This window comes from Meleagris gallopavo, chromosome 29 (assembly GCF_000146605.3).
Source record: "Meleagris gallopavo isolate NT-WF06-2002-E0010 breed Aviagen turkey brand Nicholas breeding stock chromosome 29, Turkey_5.1, whole genome shotgun sequence".
In the NCBI taxonomy this organism is placed as follows: Eukaryota; Metazoa; Chordata; class Aves; order Galliformes; family Phasianidae; genus Meleagris; species Meleagris gallopavo.
The window spans coordinates 168,577-183,767 of NC_015039.2; the positions used below are offsets into that span (position 1 = coordinate 168,577).

At 41.3% G+C, this 15,191-nt stretch overlaps 1 protein-coding gene across 2 annotated transcripts; it reads right to left on the reverse strand.

The window, feature by feature from the left end:
- Positions 1-182: 182 nt before the first annotated feature.
- GOSR2 (golgi SNAP receptor complex member 2) lies at positions 183-14,581 on the reverse strand. Of its 2 annotated transcripts, XM_010724431.3 has the most exons (6): positions 14,476-14,580; positions 11,983-12,047; positions 8,787-8,895; positions 7,545-7,677; positions 5,345-5,485; positions 183-3,367 (listed from the first exon to the last, which is right to left on the reverse strand). In XM_010724431.3, the coding sequence occupies exons 1-6, from the start codon at positions 14,502-14,504 to the stop codon at positions 3,206-3,208; spliced, it is 639 nt and encodes a 212-aa protein (XP_010722733.1). In that variant the 5' UTR covers positions 14,505-14,580; the 3' UTR covers positions 183-3,205. The 2 variants fall into 2 exon arrangements, with proteins under 2 accessions (XP_010722733.1, XP_019478908.1); XM_019623363.2 differs by lacking the exon at positions 5,345-5,485 and having other exon boundaries at positions 14,476-14,581.
- Positions 14,582-15,191: the final 610 nt, after the last annotated feature.

Sequence of the window (15,191 nt, forward strand, 5' to 3'; positions counted from 1 at the left end):
AATTCTTTTTCCAAAGCTTTAGCAAGTGACTGCCGAAGGGCTCTCTGATCTATTTATCTAGTTTATGTCGACATAACTGGAAGAAATTTTTAACTTTTTCCAACCTTTGCTGGATATTTTCTGATTTAATGAGTGTTTCGTAGATATGGGGAACTTCAATTACTGCAAAACAAAACACGCAATTGCAAGAAAAAGTAATTTAATCCTTAATCAGTTTGATCTCTCGTTATAAATACACTCTATCAACAGACACATTTTGCCCTCCAAGCTCTTCGTGTGCTATCCTTAATTTGAATCGTATCACGTCTCACCCTTGTCCCATTACATATAAAACACTGATTAAAAGGAGTATTTTTCCAAGTTCCCACAACGTCCTCTCAGCAGAGAGCAGTCCATTCAACTGCTGAACACCTTCTGCTCCACAGAAGTTCAGAAGCAAAAGAAACGTCTTTAGTAGGAAAGGAAACTTCACAGAGAACACCTGTCGCAGCACCACTGGTAATGCCAGCAGAGTTTCAGTTCTGTCATTTCACACCAGCAGAAATGTTGTCCTACCTTTGCTTTTGCTGTGGCACAATGTGATGACAGGAGTTTTGAAAGGGTTACATTAAACGTCTGAGATGGCAGAGATACTCTTGTAAGGCATTTTGTACTTAACATCTAGTACAAACGTGCCTGACGTTACACATCATCAAATCCATTTACTGAAGTGATTCCTTCAAGCTCTACATCTCAACAGTGAATAACAAAGACACTACACGCAGCAGGGAGATCAGCCTACATGAGATTCTAAAAGAGGAAAAATAAATGAAGAGGCATCAAAATATTACTCTAATCTCCAAACAGAAGAAAAAAAAATCCCGTCCCATCTGAAAAGGAAAACAAATTGACTGGAGTCCTCAGCTTGGTATGAGACAAATCCTGCTGCAGCAAGGCACAGCTGTACAGATACCAAACTGTAAAGTTGTAAAATAAAGGTGGAAATGGACCTGTTTATCAGGAACAAGAGATTCACAAGCAATCTCTTTACAAGGTGCCCAACTGATGTAATAGAAAATGATCTAATGAGTGTGTTATAATAACAAATTTCAGATTTAAATAAACTTAAGGTAATTTATAAAGTACACTAAGGCAGATGGTCTCTCACTGCAGACATCCTCTTTTAAATTCCTTAGTCCTGGCTTACACACAAACTGATTCTGTATATTGCCTGCTAGTGTGTTGTCCTGAGAAAGTGCAGCAGACTGAGAACACAAAGAGCATGAAGCACTTGAAAACCATCCACAGAACAGCCAGCCAGGTGTGCAGCACGTAGGATGTTCAATGAGCTTTCAAGCTTGTCTGCTTTCTTCTGCTGAACCATCTGATGAGATTGTCCAGGCACTGATGGCATCTTGGCCTCCTCCACTGTTGGGTCTGCACTGACATGTTGCTTTTCCTGGAGTCCAAATACGAAGCCGACAGGTTGGAGATGGCTGATCAAACTGGACAGTCTCTTCTGGACTTAAAGATATGTCAGAGCACACAGATCAGTCAATACTTGAGCAGTGGTAAACAAGCACTGCTGAAGCCTGCTTCACTTGGCCTTACTAGCAGAATTTGAAGAAACTATATTAATAACTGTTAAAAAAAAAATCTGGTTTGCAACAAGCTACATAATTACGAAAGCAAAGCTTATTGGAACAAATACAACACTTGTAAAGTGTTATTAATTAAAAGACCTACGACCCTTCCAGACAGAAACGATGGAGGAATTCCCAGCAGAATGCCACACCATCCAGACATGAAACTTCTGTGCCTCTGTCAAACATCTGGAAATGCTCCTGACTTGTATTCAAAATAAGAACATATCTGGAGACCGTTTGAAATGGAAGGCTGTTTGAGATCTCAGGATAATCATTCTAACAGTCTCCAAACTTTACAGGTTTGAGTACCGTAATTAAACAACGAGGCATTTCATAACTGTCAATATTTAAATGTGGATAAATATCCATACAGCCAAGGAATATAAAATCTGAGCTGGATCATCACAGAGATGGCATTTTGTAAAAATGTCCTTCACAGTAAATTTACAGGTACAAAGAATAATGCAAAGACCACCCTTCCCAGGGAGACAGAGGAAATTTTACCATCCAAAGACACGTTGGTTCAGGAAATCACTCTTCTGATGACATTCGGTTTTAAGTGAGAGGTTTGTTGCCCTGATCCCACTGCTACTCTGAATTTAAAACACACAGAAACAGCAGAGAGCCCATTCTGGCTCTATGAATACAAAAATGACAGGTCTCAATTTGAACACAGCAAAAACTTACCTGCTTCACCAAATCCAAAAATACTGGCTACAGATCACACAACCTTAAACATCTCAGGTAACAAATTCAAAACAAGATGTCCATTAGCACCAAAAATGTCAAGTTTTGGAGGTTGGGTTTGGTACTGGGCACACTGAGATGACTCAGTGATCTGTAGCTGTCAGGAAGCAGGAAGAGTACAGCATTCAGCTTCAACTAGGAAGCAGCAGAGCAAAGCTACCAAAACATACTTCATTTCAGCCTGAACCAAGAAGGTTTGCACTGGTTAGAATTGTATGGGTATACAAAAAACGTCAGCAGAAGTTATTGCCATGCTTTTAGAGTGAGAGCCTCTCCTTACAAGTCCTTCCTTCCTCTAAGCAAAAGAAAGACAGGAATCCTTCGCTTTCCACCACTTTTTGCACTCTTACACTGCAGGAGTGCACCCACAAATAATGCAGAATTCCTTTAACAGAAAACAAACTCACCGGGGTCAATTCTAGCTTGCAAAGGAAAGGCTCATGACCTCTCATGCTCTGCCTTTGCATTCTCTTCTCCATATCTAATCAAGAAAAAAAAGAAAAAAAGAAAAAAAAAAAACATTTCTACCTTTCAAAACATCTGGACAAAATTTTCACTTCTGCTTCCTACTTAATCAGATTCTTAAACTTAACAGACAATAAGGTGAAAGTGGTAACAGACACAGGTACTTTTACAGGGTCATTCTGATCTACACTGTCCCCACATAAATTTGATCCCCTACGTGCTTTCCACATGACGTGTCTGAGTGTGATTTGTAAACTCTGAAGTTCTCAGGAAGGGTTCATCCAAAGCAGCACTCAGAGGAAAGTACATTTTGGAGGGTAGTCCATCTTGCTCCAAAAGACCACATCCTCTGGCAATAGTTTAGCAACTCATGTCAGATACTGCACGACGAGAAACATAATTACACAAGTCACAATCATTCCCCCAATCATCAAGTATTTATCTTGAAAGGCTCGCTTCTCAATCAGCCGCATTACTGTATTGGATAAGCCCAACGTGTTGGCAACATCCAGGATCTTCTTTTGAGTTCCCTAAGAATAAAAAGACAACAAAGAAACAATCACCTCAATGGCACAATCTTTATTCTATGAAATATTTTATCATAGATGGTACGTGATTAATTCTTACCCCTCAGAAAACAATGTAACAACTTGCCCTAAGTCAACAGTGTAAGAGATGGCCATGGGACCCTGGCAATGATGGTGTGACTAATTCATACAGAAGAACAGGAAAGAGGTTAAAGATAGAAAGCAATGCATCCAGACAGAAGCATCACAGACAGCAGCTCAGAGAAAATCACTCTGTCTGGAGCAATTAGAATTTTTCTGGTCTACTTTCAGACAGTCTATGAGCTTGAAGCTTCTTGACAACCTTTCTTGAACAACTCTCCTCCTGCTGAAGTACAGTTTATCAACAAGTTTGAAAGGAGGTCCAGAAATTTGTAATGCCAGCGGTGATGTGCAATGTAAAGGCATATAAAAGTGTAATGAATGCTATTTCAAGAAATCCCTCCAGAGAAAAGTACTGAACAAGACTGCCAGCAGGGATGCTGCAGACAGGTCCATATCTCAGTTTTGTTTCACTGATGAAGCAGTTGGTATTAATAAGAATGGCTGTGGATCCCAAGAGTTACCGGATCAGCGCTAAGCATGTAGCAGAGCTGCACAACTGGAAGTAGCAGGAAATGCCCCAAGAGTCACTATGCAGTGCAGCACTAATATGCCACTTCATTTGAGGGAAACTGTCCAAAGAAACCTCTACAAAACACAGGCCCACAGATGTACTCTGGGCACAGCTCAGAGCTGGATATCGTCCTGTCTGGGAAGAAGGGAAAGAACTCATGGCTGCAGTCGCAATGGCACAGGTAGGTGAAGAGCACCATAAGCTAGACAAGGGGAAGTTAATTTTTCCAAGAGAGCCTTCACAACCCTCCCAGCACTAGTAACCTTATCCTTCTCTGCCTTTTCTTTCACCTCTGCTTCATGAGATGGTAACAGAACCTCTCTCTCTATCCACTTCTCCAATGGTAGATTCGGCTACAATAAAACCTCTTGAATGAATACTTAACCTAACCCACCAAGTTTTTCTAGTAATTGACTTTGTATAATAATAAATATCTATTCCATACGTCAGTAAACAAACAACCTTTACCATGAAGCTATCCTTCATCTGTGAGAGGAAAGACCAGAACTGTGCCCACAGTCCAGTACCTGCTTTTATCTGGCAAGACTGCCTTTAAAGGCAGTGGAACATTAGTGTATACAATGCACAAAGATATGAGGTGTGATTTGTCTGATGACAAGGAAGGATTTGTGTTAGCAATTAAAAATCCCAAAACAAAACAAAAAAGCAGCAGTAATTGTTACCTCCATCATAAGATGAATACAACAGCGACAGGAATTCCCCTTTTCAGAAATCCAGCTCTGTCCTCCTCAACACACTCTTCTTATTATAAAGTTCCTTTTATACTTCTGAACTCTTAACCCAAAACTTAACATCACTTCATTCTTCAAAAGAGAAATTATTGGAAGACTTAAAGCAATACAGCTTTCTTGAACAGTATTTGGGGGAAGACTTACTGTTGATGTGCATTAGACTTACTACCTTCATAAGTAATTTTAAATACTTTCTCCCAGCATTGTGGCTGTTCTAAGTGATGTTTATCTGTAGCAAAAGATGAACTACCTGTGAGCTAAACGTTACTTTCCATTCTTCACTTGGGAAAAAATAAAATAAATAAATAAATAACAGAAGAAAACATAACATTCAGTGCTCTACATACTGACTGTGTGATGGCTGCTACCCTACCAGGTCACAGAAATAGATTTTAAGTATGTTCCTAGTTAAATGACAACATTTTAAACTTAGCTAAATTGGAGTTTAGGTCTCTACCAGTGCTCTCACCTTAAAGCAATGCAGTGAAACAATTTTTTTTTTTTTGTTACTTAGCCAGATCACCACAAATGCAGAAACGTGGGGTCTTTTTGGTAAAAAAATGATGCCCCCACCTTTAATGTCACTCTCTGGTCCCTCAGCCCCTGAAGAATGTTGGTCCCACTGCCAATAAGATCATCCATGCCACGATGGGCATTCTGCAGGGATTCATTAAACTGTAATGTTTCGTCGATCGGGATGGTGGTGTCAGAGTCCTGTAGGGGAAATGCAGGGTCTTGGTTACCTTGCCTACTCACACTCACAGATCCAGAAAGAGAACAAACAGAAAACAAACAGCCCTTGACAGGACTTGAGGGATTACGTTTTAAACAGTTTTTTATAGGGATGTTAAATCAATATTAGTATTTGAGTGAGAAAACGTAGTTTAAAGAAGCCTATAGGAATCAAGTCAAAAGACAATGCTGAATAGCTATTCAACTAAAATTAGATTTCAGAAGATTAAAGAACAAATTAAAAACAGAGAGTGTTCATAATCTCTTTATGACACAAAAATGGGTATTACAATAGAGAACACAAAAACTATCAGAAGGGATTAAACAAAGGAGTCATTTGATCATTACAAGTGAAAGATTTTTGAAAGACAGCAGCACATTTCTAATGACAAAAGACCTGTAAAACAATGTCTGGGAAATGACATTCTATTAACTTGTATTTACAAGATGCAACTTCTGCTACTAAGGGCAAACAGACTTATCACTCTACTTCCCTGAAGGTCTAACTCACTCACCAATGAAGGCCTTATCTAAAAAAAATAAAATATTCAGAGAAGATGCATTATCTTAAGTATTTAAAGATTTAAGTATAAATCTTTAAATGGAAGTACTGGAATAAAATTGTATAGTCTGGGTTACACAAGAGACCAGAAGATGTCATTGCTTTTGTCTTCCAAAGCCTTCCAGTTTATTCTTCTTTGGGCACTGAGAGTCAAGATAATAGTTCACAACTCCCACACTGCTTCATGAACAGGAATCATGACACTGGTGAGCGTTAAGTGTGGAAACACTGTCTTACCTGCTTACATGTACACAGAGCAGCAAGAACTATTTAAATGTGTAATTAATATTTGGGGCAGAAGACAGTTAATGCTCTACATCTGACAGTCAGCTGTAGGTTATATGCATGTGAAAACACCGAACTTGCCGTGATTATTGTAGAAAGAAAAAATTAATACAGGCATAATCCAGTGTGGATGTCTGCTTCAGGGTGTGTTCTGTTTATAAAGTCTGGAAGAATGAAGGATAAAAGAGCTGTTCCCAGCTGCAAGGTCAAAATTACTGGATGAAGAAGACTCTAGATGGCATACACATCTCTTTGATCAAAAGCTAATAAGGCATAAAGGTTAAAAAAAGTATCTTATCTTGCAGGAATCTGCAAGGCAGAAACACTTGGATTTGCATGTCAATGGCTATTCCTTCAGATATTTATTAAACTTCAAATCAGATGAGTTTCATTTCCTGTACAAGGAGTTTGCAGTTGATTCATTTACACACGAGGCAGCAAGAAAACTGTCTAGGTAGATTTTTGTTCACAGAATCCTAGAATGGTTTGGGTTAGAAGGGCACTTAACAATCACCTCCAACCACCCTGCCCCTGGGACACAAACCACTGGATCAGGTTCCTCAAAGCACCACCCAGCCTGGCCTTCTGTTTGCTGCTCACAGGGACACTGGATGGCAGCATATTTTTCATTTGCTGTTTGTGTTTTTCTCCAGAATTGTTCAAGGAAAGGCTTTAAAGGTAAAGCCCACATCTATCTTTGAACTAAGCAAAACATTCAGAACACTGTTAGAGCTTTCAAGAGCTATTATGCATTTTACAGTGCATTTAGGATGCTTTCACACTCAGCTGACATACATAAATAGCTGGGTAAATGTCTAACCAAAATAGGTAGGCCAATAACTCACAGACAAATCATTTTCTTACTACAGGGATATTTGACACAAACCCAAGAAAAACGTATGCTTTGGTACCTACCTCATTCCACCTTTTGAAATTGCTATATAAAATCAGGGAGAGCTGCACTGGGTGAAATCAGAGCAGCGATTTCTCCAGTCTTTCACAACTGCCTCTCATTAGACCAACTTTCTTCATCAAAGACTTGTACTTTTTCATGAATTATTATTCTTTTCTATCTTTATTCCATTTACATCACCACACAGCAGTAATCTCATAGTCAAGCCTAGGTCTTGTCTGAACCTTCTCTGAAAGATTAAGGCCTTTAGGACAGGGAGATCTAAAATACAGAATATTTACATTAGTAGTGAATGTTCGTGCTAGTAACTCTTCTCGCTGTCGTTCTTGCTGCTCCCGGATGTAACGACGGTGCTGAAAGTTCCTCAGAGCTGTCTGCAGATGCTGAACATCATACTTGAGCTGGTCAACTCGGCTAGACAAGATCAACAACAGGAAGACATTCCCAGGGATAAAAATACCAAACTTACATTGCATTTTTTAATGAACAATGGAGCATTATAAATTAACAGCAACAAATACTAAAAATGATGGATTGTAAAAGATAAAGGACATTTGATGTTAGGCTTCTCTTCCAAACTTAGAGCTTCTGTGCCTCTTTTTTTTTTTTTTTTACTGAAAAGGTGATTATTTAACTGCAGGCTACAGATAGAAAGTGAAGCAGAATTCTTGAGCTATTTTATACATCTTATCCTATACTAAGTCTCTTCAAAGTGATTATACATATATGCATATACATATATATAAATATATAAAAATATATACACTGTTCATTTAACAAAGATTTGAACAGTTTGAACCCATTCATATAAAAAATTTAGCTTTCAAGTTTCATTAATTAACACCGTGTTCTGAAGTTTCAGTTTTTACAAAAGGAATCTCAAAGCCAGAGGGCAACGCAGGAGACATCTCCACTGGGGTAAAACAAATCATGTCCAGAACTCCACTGCTTCTGACTAAATGTTCAGTGACTACAAAGAAAACCAAGGTGACTATTTCAGATAACAACCTTTATCATAAAGGTGATATGAAATCCACTCCTAGTATCTACAAAAGTATTCTGGGACTAAAAATTAACAGAACAATACTGAATGGAAAGTTGTCTAACAGTCTGTGGTCCAATTGCCTGCTCAAACCAGTGCTCATTTCAGAAACCTTATTTTAGTCAGCAACATCTTGGAAAAGGTCCAGAAGAATAACACCAACTTAAGTAATTTTAGTCCTTACCTCCACGAATACCATTAAAACAAATGCTATACAGAGTAGAAATGCCTTTGATTCTTAAAGTGTGATGTTCAACTCATCTCCAAACAGAGCCGTGAGTCTCCATGAGGCTCCATCACCAGACTGCAGTTAGGTGCAGGAAAGTGATTTTGCCTCTGTCCTTCAGTTCTGTTACAGCTGAGCAAAGATTTATGTTGCACAGCAGAAAAGTTTCACTCAAATGAAAAAGCAAAGGGCTTCAATAAGCTTAATGAAAATAATTAGACTACTCCATTATTGTAGCAAAGAAAGTGAACTCACAGTTTAGCATTCTGCCGTTTATTGGGAGGTTCTTTGCTGGACAGGATTTCCAAACGTTCCAAGTTGCTGAATACTTTGTCTATTCTTGCCTGAATCTCATTTTCTACTACTGCAAAGAAAGAAAAATATGTTTTGATTTTAATTAAAGAATTGCAATCTTCTGAAGACAGAAGTTCAAGAGCATTCAAACCAAAAGATGCAAATCTTCACTAGATGAAAAAAAAAAAAAGATTAACTAAAAGCTCTACAAATCATGAAAAGCACTTCTTTAGTTTGAGACTCTTGCCTTCCACTGCTCCTCTGTGAAGGGAACAGAGAAAATCTCTGCTCTTCTGAAATATGTAACCATATTTCCCTATCACCTCTATATATTAGAACTTAAAAGTTGCTACCTTCCCCTCTGTGACCCCTTCCTGTTCTCTTACCAGGTTTTGCTCACAAAAGCTAACAGCCAAGATGGTTTTCAAAAAAATTTAAACTTATGAAAAACATTAACGAAGAATTGCATTATCCACACCTATAGCAGCAGAGTTTGATAAAGCATGGGAAGAAGAAAGACAGAAAATGGCAGACTGGACAAACAGCCCTGAAAAACAAGCCCAAATCAGGGCTGGGGAGCCCTTACAGGTGGGATAACAAGGCTTAATAACCATTGTCTCTGTAATCATCTACTTTGCAATTGCTTCTGACAATCTGTGTGTAGAAATAGAGATGAGAGATCAAAATGCAGACTCAAATACTTGAACTGTTATGAGGTAGGAAAGGCACACAATTAGGGAAAAGGAAGACTCACAAGCTTTCAGTTACTGTCATCACTGTAAAGCAAAACCTGCTTCAGCCATGACTGCCTTCATCTTAGAACCACTTTTTCTACCAGTGTCAGAATCCAACATTCCACAATTTATGGGGAGACCTCAAATCATCTGACATTCCTGTGCATAAAAGACAGCTGAAAGGCTGAAAGTATGCAGCCTCCAGAGAATGTCCACACAATGAGTATTAGTGGACACTGAAGCACCATCCTTTCTGTGCAGGCAATTCAAATCTCAGAATGCCATGCTCGGTCATGACATAATTTTCAATACATAATTTTCTAATTCTACAGACACCATTTGTTCTTAGCTTACGTTTAGGCTAAGTCTTAAGAGACACTGTTTATTCTTATTTTTGTTTTAGACTGAAAATGTATAGAGAAAAGCATTATTTATCAACCTCTATTTACTCCACAATATATCAGGACTTTCAAAAGAATTCCAGTCAGCAGAACCAGAAAGGAAGCTGCACATTAAACCCCTTCTGTTTGCATTTTGATCTCACACAATCAAAGAGGAACAAAGTCAAGTTATATATATAAACACAACTCAACCAAGTTGTCCAAACTTATTTATCCATCATTTACTACAGCTAAACTTAACAAAAGAAAAAAAAAACAGGAAAGAGCAGACAATTGCTTTAGCTGGTCCAGACAATATTACTTGGTCACCTTATGTTTTTTCAGAGCAAGAAGGGATTCTTTGCCCAAAGTTGAGAAAGAAAAGCTGCAACAGAAGCTTTGATCACCTGGCTCTTTTTCCACCTCTTCAGCCAAGGGATAATTCCTTAACCCAATAAATTCTCAAGTATACAATAATACCTAGAGCACATATCTGTATTTTTCTATACAAAACAGTATGTTTACTTATAGACTGTGTAAGATGATACATAATCCCATTTCTTGAAATCTTATCTCTTGCCTCAAGTATTCTGGACCTGATGCAAGTCTCTACAGGACACAGAAGCAAGGAGTTAAAATCAGAGAGTCACAGAATAGTTGGGGTTGGAAGAGACCCTTAGGATCATCTAGTTCCAACCCCTGCTATAGGCAGGGACACTCATATAGGCTCCCTCTAGACCAGGTTGCTCAAAGCCCATCTTTGAGCCTGGCTTTGAATGCTTCGAGGAAGGGGGCATCCACAACCTCAATGGGCAACCTGTTCCAGAGTCTCACCACCCCCACAGTAAAGAATTGCTTCATAGACTAAATCTACTCCCTTTCAGTTTAAAGCCATTTCCCATCATCCTGTCACTACATACCTTTCTAAAAAGACCCTCCCCAGCTTTCCTGTAGGCCACTTTAGGTACTGCAAGGCCACTAGAAGGTCCCCCTGGAGCCTTCTCTTCTTCAGGCTGAAAAGCCCCAGCTCTCTCAGCTTGTTCTCACAGGGGAGGTGCTCCAGCCCTCTGATCATCTTTGTGTTCCTCCCTTGGACCTGCTCCAACAGCTCCGTCTTTCTTGTGCTGGGGTCTCACAAGAGCAGAGCAGAGGGCAGAATCCCCTCCCTTGCCCTGCTGGTCACACTTCTCCTGATGCAACCCAGGACACGATTGGCCTTCTGGGCTGCAAGCACACACTGCTGGCTCACATTGAGTCTTTCATCAACTGACAGCCCCAAATCCTTCTCCTCAGGGCTGCTCTCAAGCCATTCTCCATCCAACTTGTACCTATGCTTGGGATTGCCCCAACCCTGGTGCAGGACCTTGCACTTGGCCCTGCTGAACTTCATGAGGTTGGCATGGACCCAAGCCTTAATCATACTGCTTAAATTCCTGCACATCAAATGATAATATTTTTCCAGAGAAACTGGACTAAGAGTCTTTCTGAGATGTCTGCCAATTAGTGGATGCTTAAGGAACAGTAAAATAACAGAGCTGATATACAGTGAGATTATTCAGCTTCTGAGCTTCTAACAAAATAGCTTTATGATGGCTGAATTTGCAACTCTTTCCACATCTTATTACACTTCTCTATATGCACCAATTCAATTCTTTTAATCTGTTTTTATTGTATGCCTCCACAGCATACTCTGACAACGAGTTCCAAAACCTCTCAGAAAGAAAAATACTCACCATTGCCACATTAAGACACTTGTAGAAGCATTTACAGTAAACACTACTTCTCAATTCAAGAATTAGCAAAGGAATTTGAAGACAATTATTGTTCTGTATTTTCCACCTTTCCTACAAAACATCACTTTAATCAATCACACAGTGAAACAGTTTTAATGCATTCCACATCATCAGTTGATCAGAGTGATTGAAATAGCAAATTAGTTCCAATAATGATTGTATATTTAATCACAGGGCACACAAGGTTAAAAGTGCACATTACATCAAATCAGCACCAGAGTGGGACTTTTCTCTCTTATTAGATACTTACAGTGTACAGACTCTTTGTCTGAAGTCTCCAGACGTCCCATGTATGACTGGACTTCATGGACTTGTCTATGAAAAGACAAAGAGTAAAGAAACAGAAGTCAGTTAATACCTATAAAATGAAATCATTTTTCAATACCTCAATCTTCAGATTTTATTACTATCAGAACATGATAGGAATTGGATACATGTTACTCAGTGCAGACAATCCATGACTAAACACATAAAAACCCAACAAATTTCTTCAGTTTGAAGACAGCTGTGCCTTCACTTAACATGTACCTACAAGTTTCAGTTTAAAACTAAAATCATGGTGAAAGGGCTTCTTTTCTTTCAAGCATTCCAATCCAATCATAGCTCCCTTTTTTATTCAGAACCCAAAATGAGATTCTCTCTTATGACACAGACTTGGCATGCTGAAAGCCATGTAAGACCTCCACCTACCCCAATAACCAAGAAGAACAGTTATCAGATTCACAGGAGGAACTCACAAATAGTGAGTGCAGCAGAAGGAAGGTCTGACTGGTAGAGAAGGTGGTACAGAGGAAACCACTGAAGTGTATGTAAGTCTATGTATGTACCTACATACATCATCTTTAGGGCACTGCAAGTACACATCTTGTACACATGCTGTATCACTCCTTAAAGAAAACAGCAGCACTGCTGAAGGATCAGAGAAGAACTATACAGATTATGGAAAGTACAGAAAAACTTTTATGCAAAAAATGAGTTTTCACTCTGGACTGATAATTATTATCTGTGAGGAGATACCCCAGAGCATAAAATAAGGTGAATAAAGAATAACTTTCACTGTCTCTTACAGTATATGAATTACAGAGGACAAAATGGAAACTGAAACAAGGCAGGATTATTGCCTTTATCAACACAGGCATGCATTTCTAGATCAACATGATTTTCAGTTCTTCCCTGTGAGGTCTCTCCAGATCATTATTTAATAAAAACCATTAACACAGATAACAGACTGGCACTTTTGGACCAACTGCATCCTCTGACCTGCTTCCCATGAGCTACTTCATACAGAATCATAGAATCATTAAGGTTGGAAAAGACCTCTAAGATATCTAGTCTAACAGTCTGCATATCACAAATGCTGTCCACTAAACTGCATCCCAAAGCACCACACTTTTACTTCACTCAAACACGTTTGACACCACCACCTCTCCAGGCAGCCCGTGCTAACGCATCACCACCTTTTCTGAGAAAAAATTTCTACTAATTTCCATCCTGAACCCCCCCTGGCACAACTCCAGGCCATTGCCTCTCATCTGACTGCTGTCACCTGGAAGCAGAGGAAGACCCTCACCTTGCCACAACCTCCTTTCAAGCATTTCTGGAGAGATATAAGGTCTCCTCTGAGCCTTCTCTTCTCCAAACTGAACCAACCCACCTCCCTCAGCTGCTCCCCTTCACAGCTTCACTGTCATTTACACCAAGCTTCCTTGCGATTTGCAATTTTCACACTGCTTAAGTCTCATACTGCAGCAAAATCACAGAATCACAGAAGAGCCTGGGTTGAAAAGGACCACAACGATCATCCGGTCCCAACCCCTGCTATGTGCAGGTCACAACCAGCAGCCCAGGCTGCCAGAGCCACATCCAGCCTGGCCTTGAATGCCTGCAGGGATGGGGCATCCACAGCCTCCTTGGGCAACCTGTTCCAGTGCCTCACCACCCTCTGGAGGAAAAACTTCCTCCTAATATCCAACCTAAACCTCCCCTGTCTCACTTTAAAACCATTCCCCCTTGTCCTATCACCATCCACCCTTGTAAAACAGCCGTTCTCCCTCCTGTTCATATGCTCCCTTCAAGTATTGGAAGGTCTCCCCAAAGTTTTCTCCAAGCTGAACAAGCCCAGCTCCCTCACCCTTTCCTCCTAGGAGAGCTGCTCCAGCCCTCTGATCATCTCAGTGCCCTCCTCTGGCCCCATTCCAAGAGCTCCATATCCATCCTATGCTGGGGGGCCCAGGCCTGCACGCAGTACTTCAGATATCTACAAACCCATTGCATGCCATCCATCATGCATTTTCTCATTTTCTAAAATAGTCTAAATGCCATCTGCTGGCCTGCACGAAAGTCCCCCGCCTCAAAAATTTAAGTAAACTTGTGTAAATTAAATTTAAGCACATCTAACGCGATCTAATCACTTTCTCAGCGAACACTTGTGATCCCTTTCCCTAAAACCTAAAGGCCTGGTGCCGGACCGACGTGGCTAAAGGCACAGTGGGACTTTGGACTGACAACCGGCCACCCCAGAGCTGCAGGATCTGCTCCGTTCTGCGACAAAACTCACTCCAGGCGGCACAGCTCCGGCCTGGCAGAGCACCCTGCCCGGACCGAGCCTTTCGCTGCTCGAAGCAGCTCTCCTCACTCCCCTCAAGCAAACCATAGAGGCTGCGGTTCCTCCCCCCCAGCACCACGCGCTCGAGGCAGCCTCAGCCGCTCCGCACGGCCCGTCCCATCCCAGCGCCCCACACACTTGTTGGTTTGATGGTACAGCCCCTCCATCTCCGCGGCGCTCCCCACTCCCTTCTGACGGACACGTCGCCTCCGCTTCCGCCTAACGCAACTTCCGCTTCCGCATGCGCAACTTCCGTTTACGCCGGCCTCAGCCCCACCAGGCCTCGGCGCTGCGCCTGCGCCGCCGCGGGGGGGCGCGCTTCCCTCAGCTGATGCGTAGAGCGTATCTTCAGAGTCACAGAACGGCCCGGGTTGGAAGGGACCGCAAGGATGACGAAGCTCCAACCCCCCGCCACACGCAGGACCACCAACCTCCACATCTCACAGCAGCCCAGGCTGCCCAGGGCCCCATCCAGCCTGGCCTTGAACACCTCCAGGGATGGACGGGGATCCACAGCCTCTCTGGCAGCTGTTCCAGCACCTCCCCACTCTCACAGCAAACAACTTCCCCTGACATCCAGCTGAAATCTGCCCTCCCTCAACTTAAAGCCATTCCCCTCGTCCTGCTGTTATCTCCCCTTTCCAAGAGCTGACTCCCATCCTGTCTGCAGGCTCCCTTTAGGTACTGAAGGTTGCAATGAGGTCATCCCCAGCTTTCTCTTCTCCAGGCTGAACAAGCCCAGCTCCCTCAGCCTGTCTTTGTAGGGGAGGTGCTCCATTGCCCTGTTCATCTTTATGGCTCCTCTGGACCCTCTCCAGCAGCTCCCTGTCTTTCTTGTACTGGGGGCTCCAGAC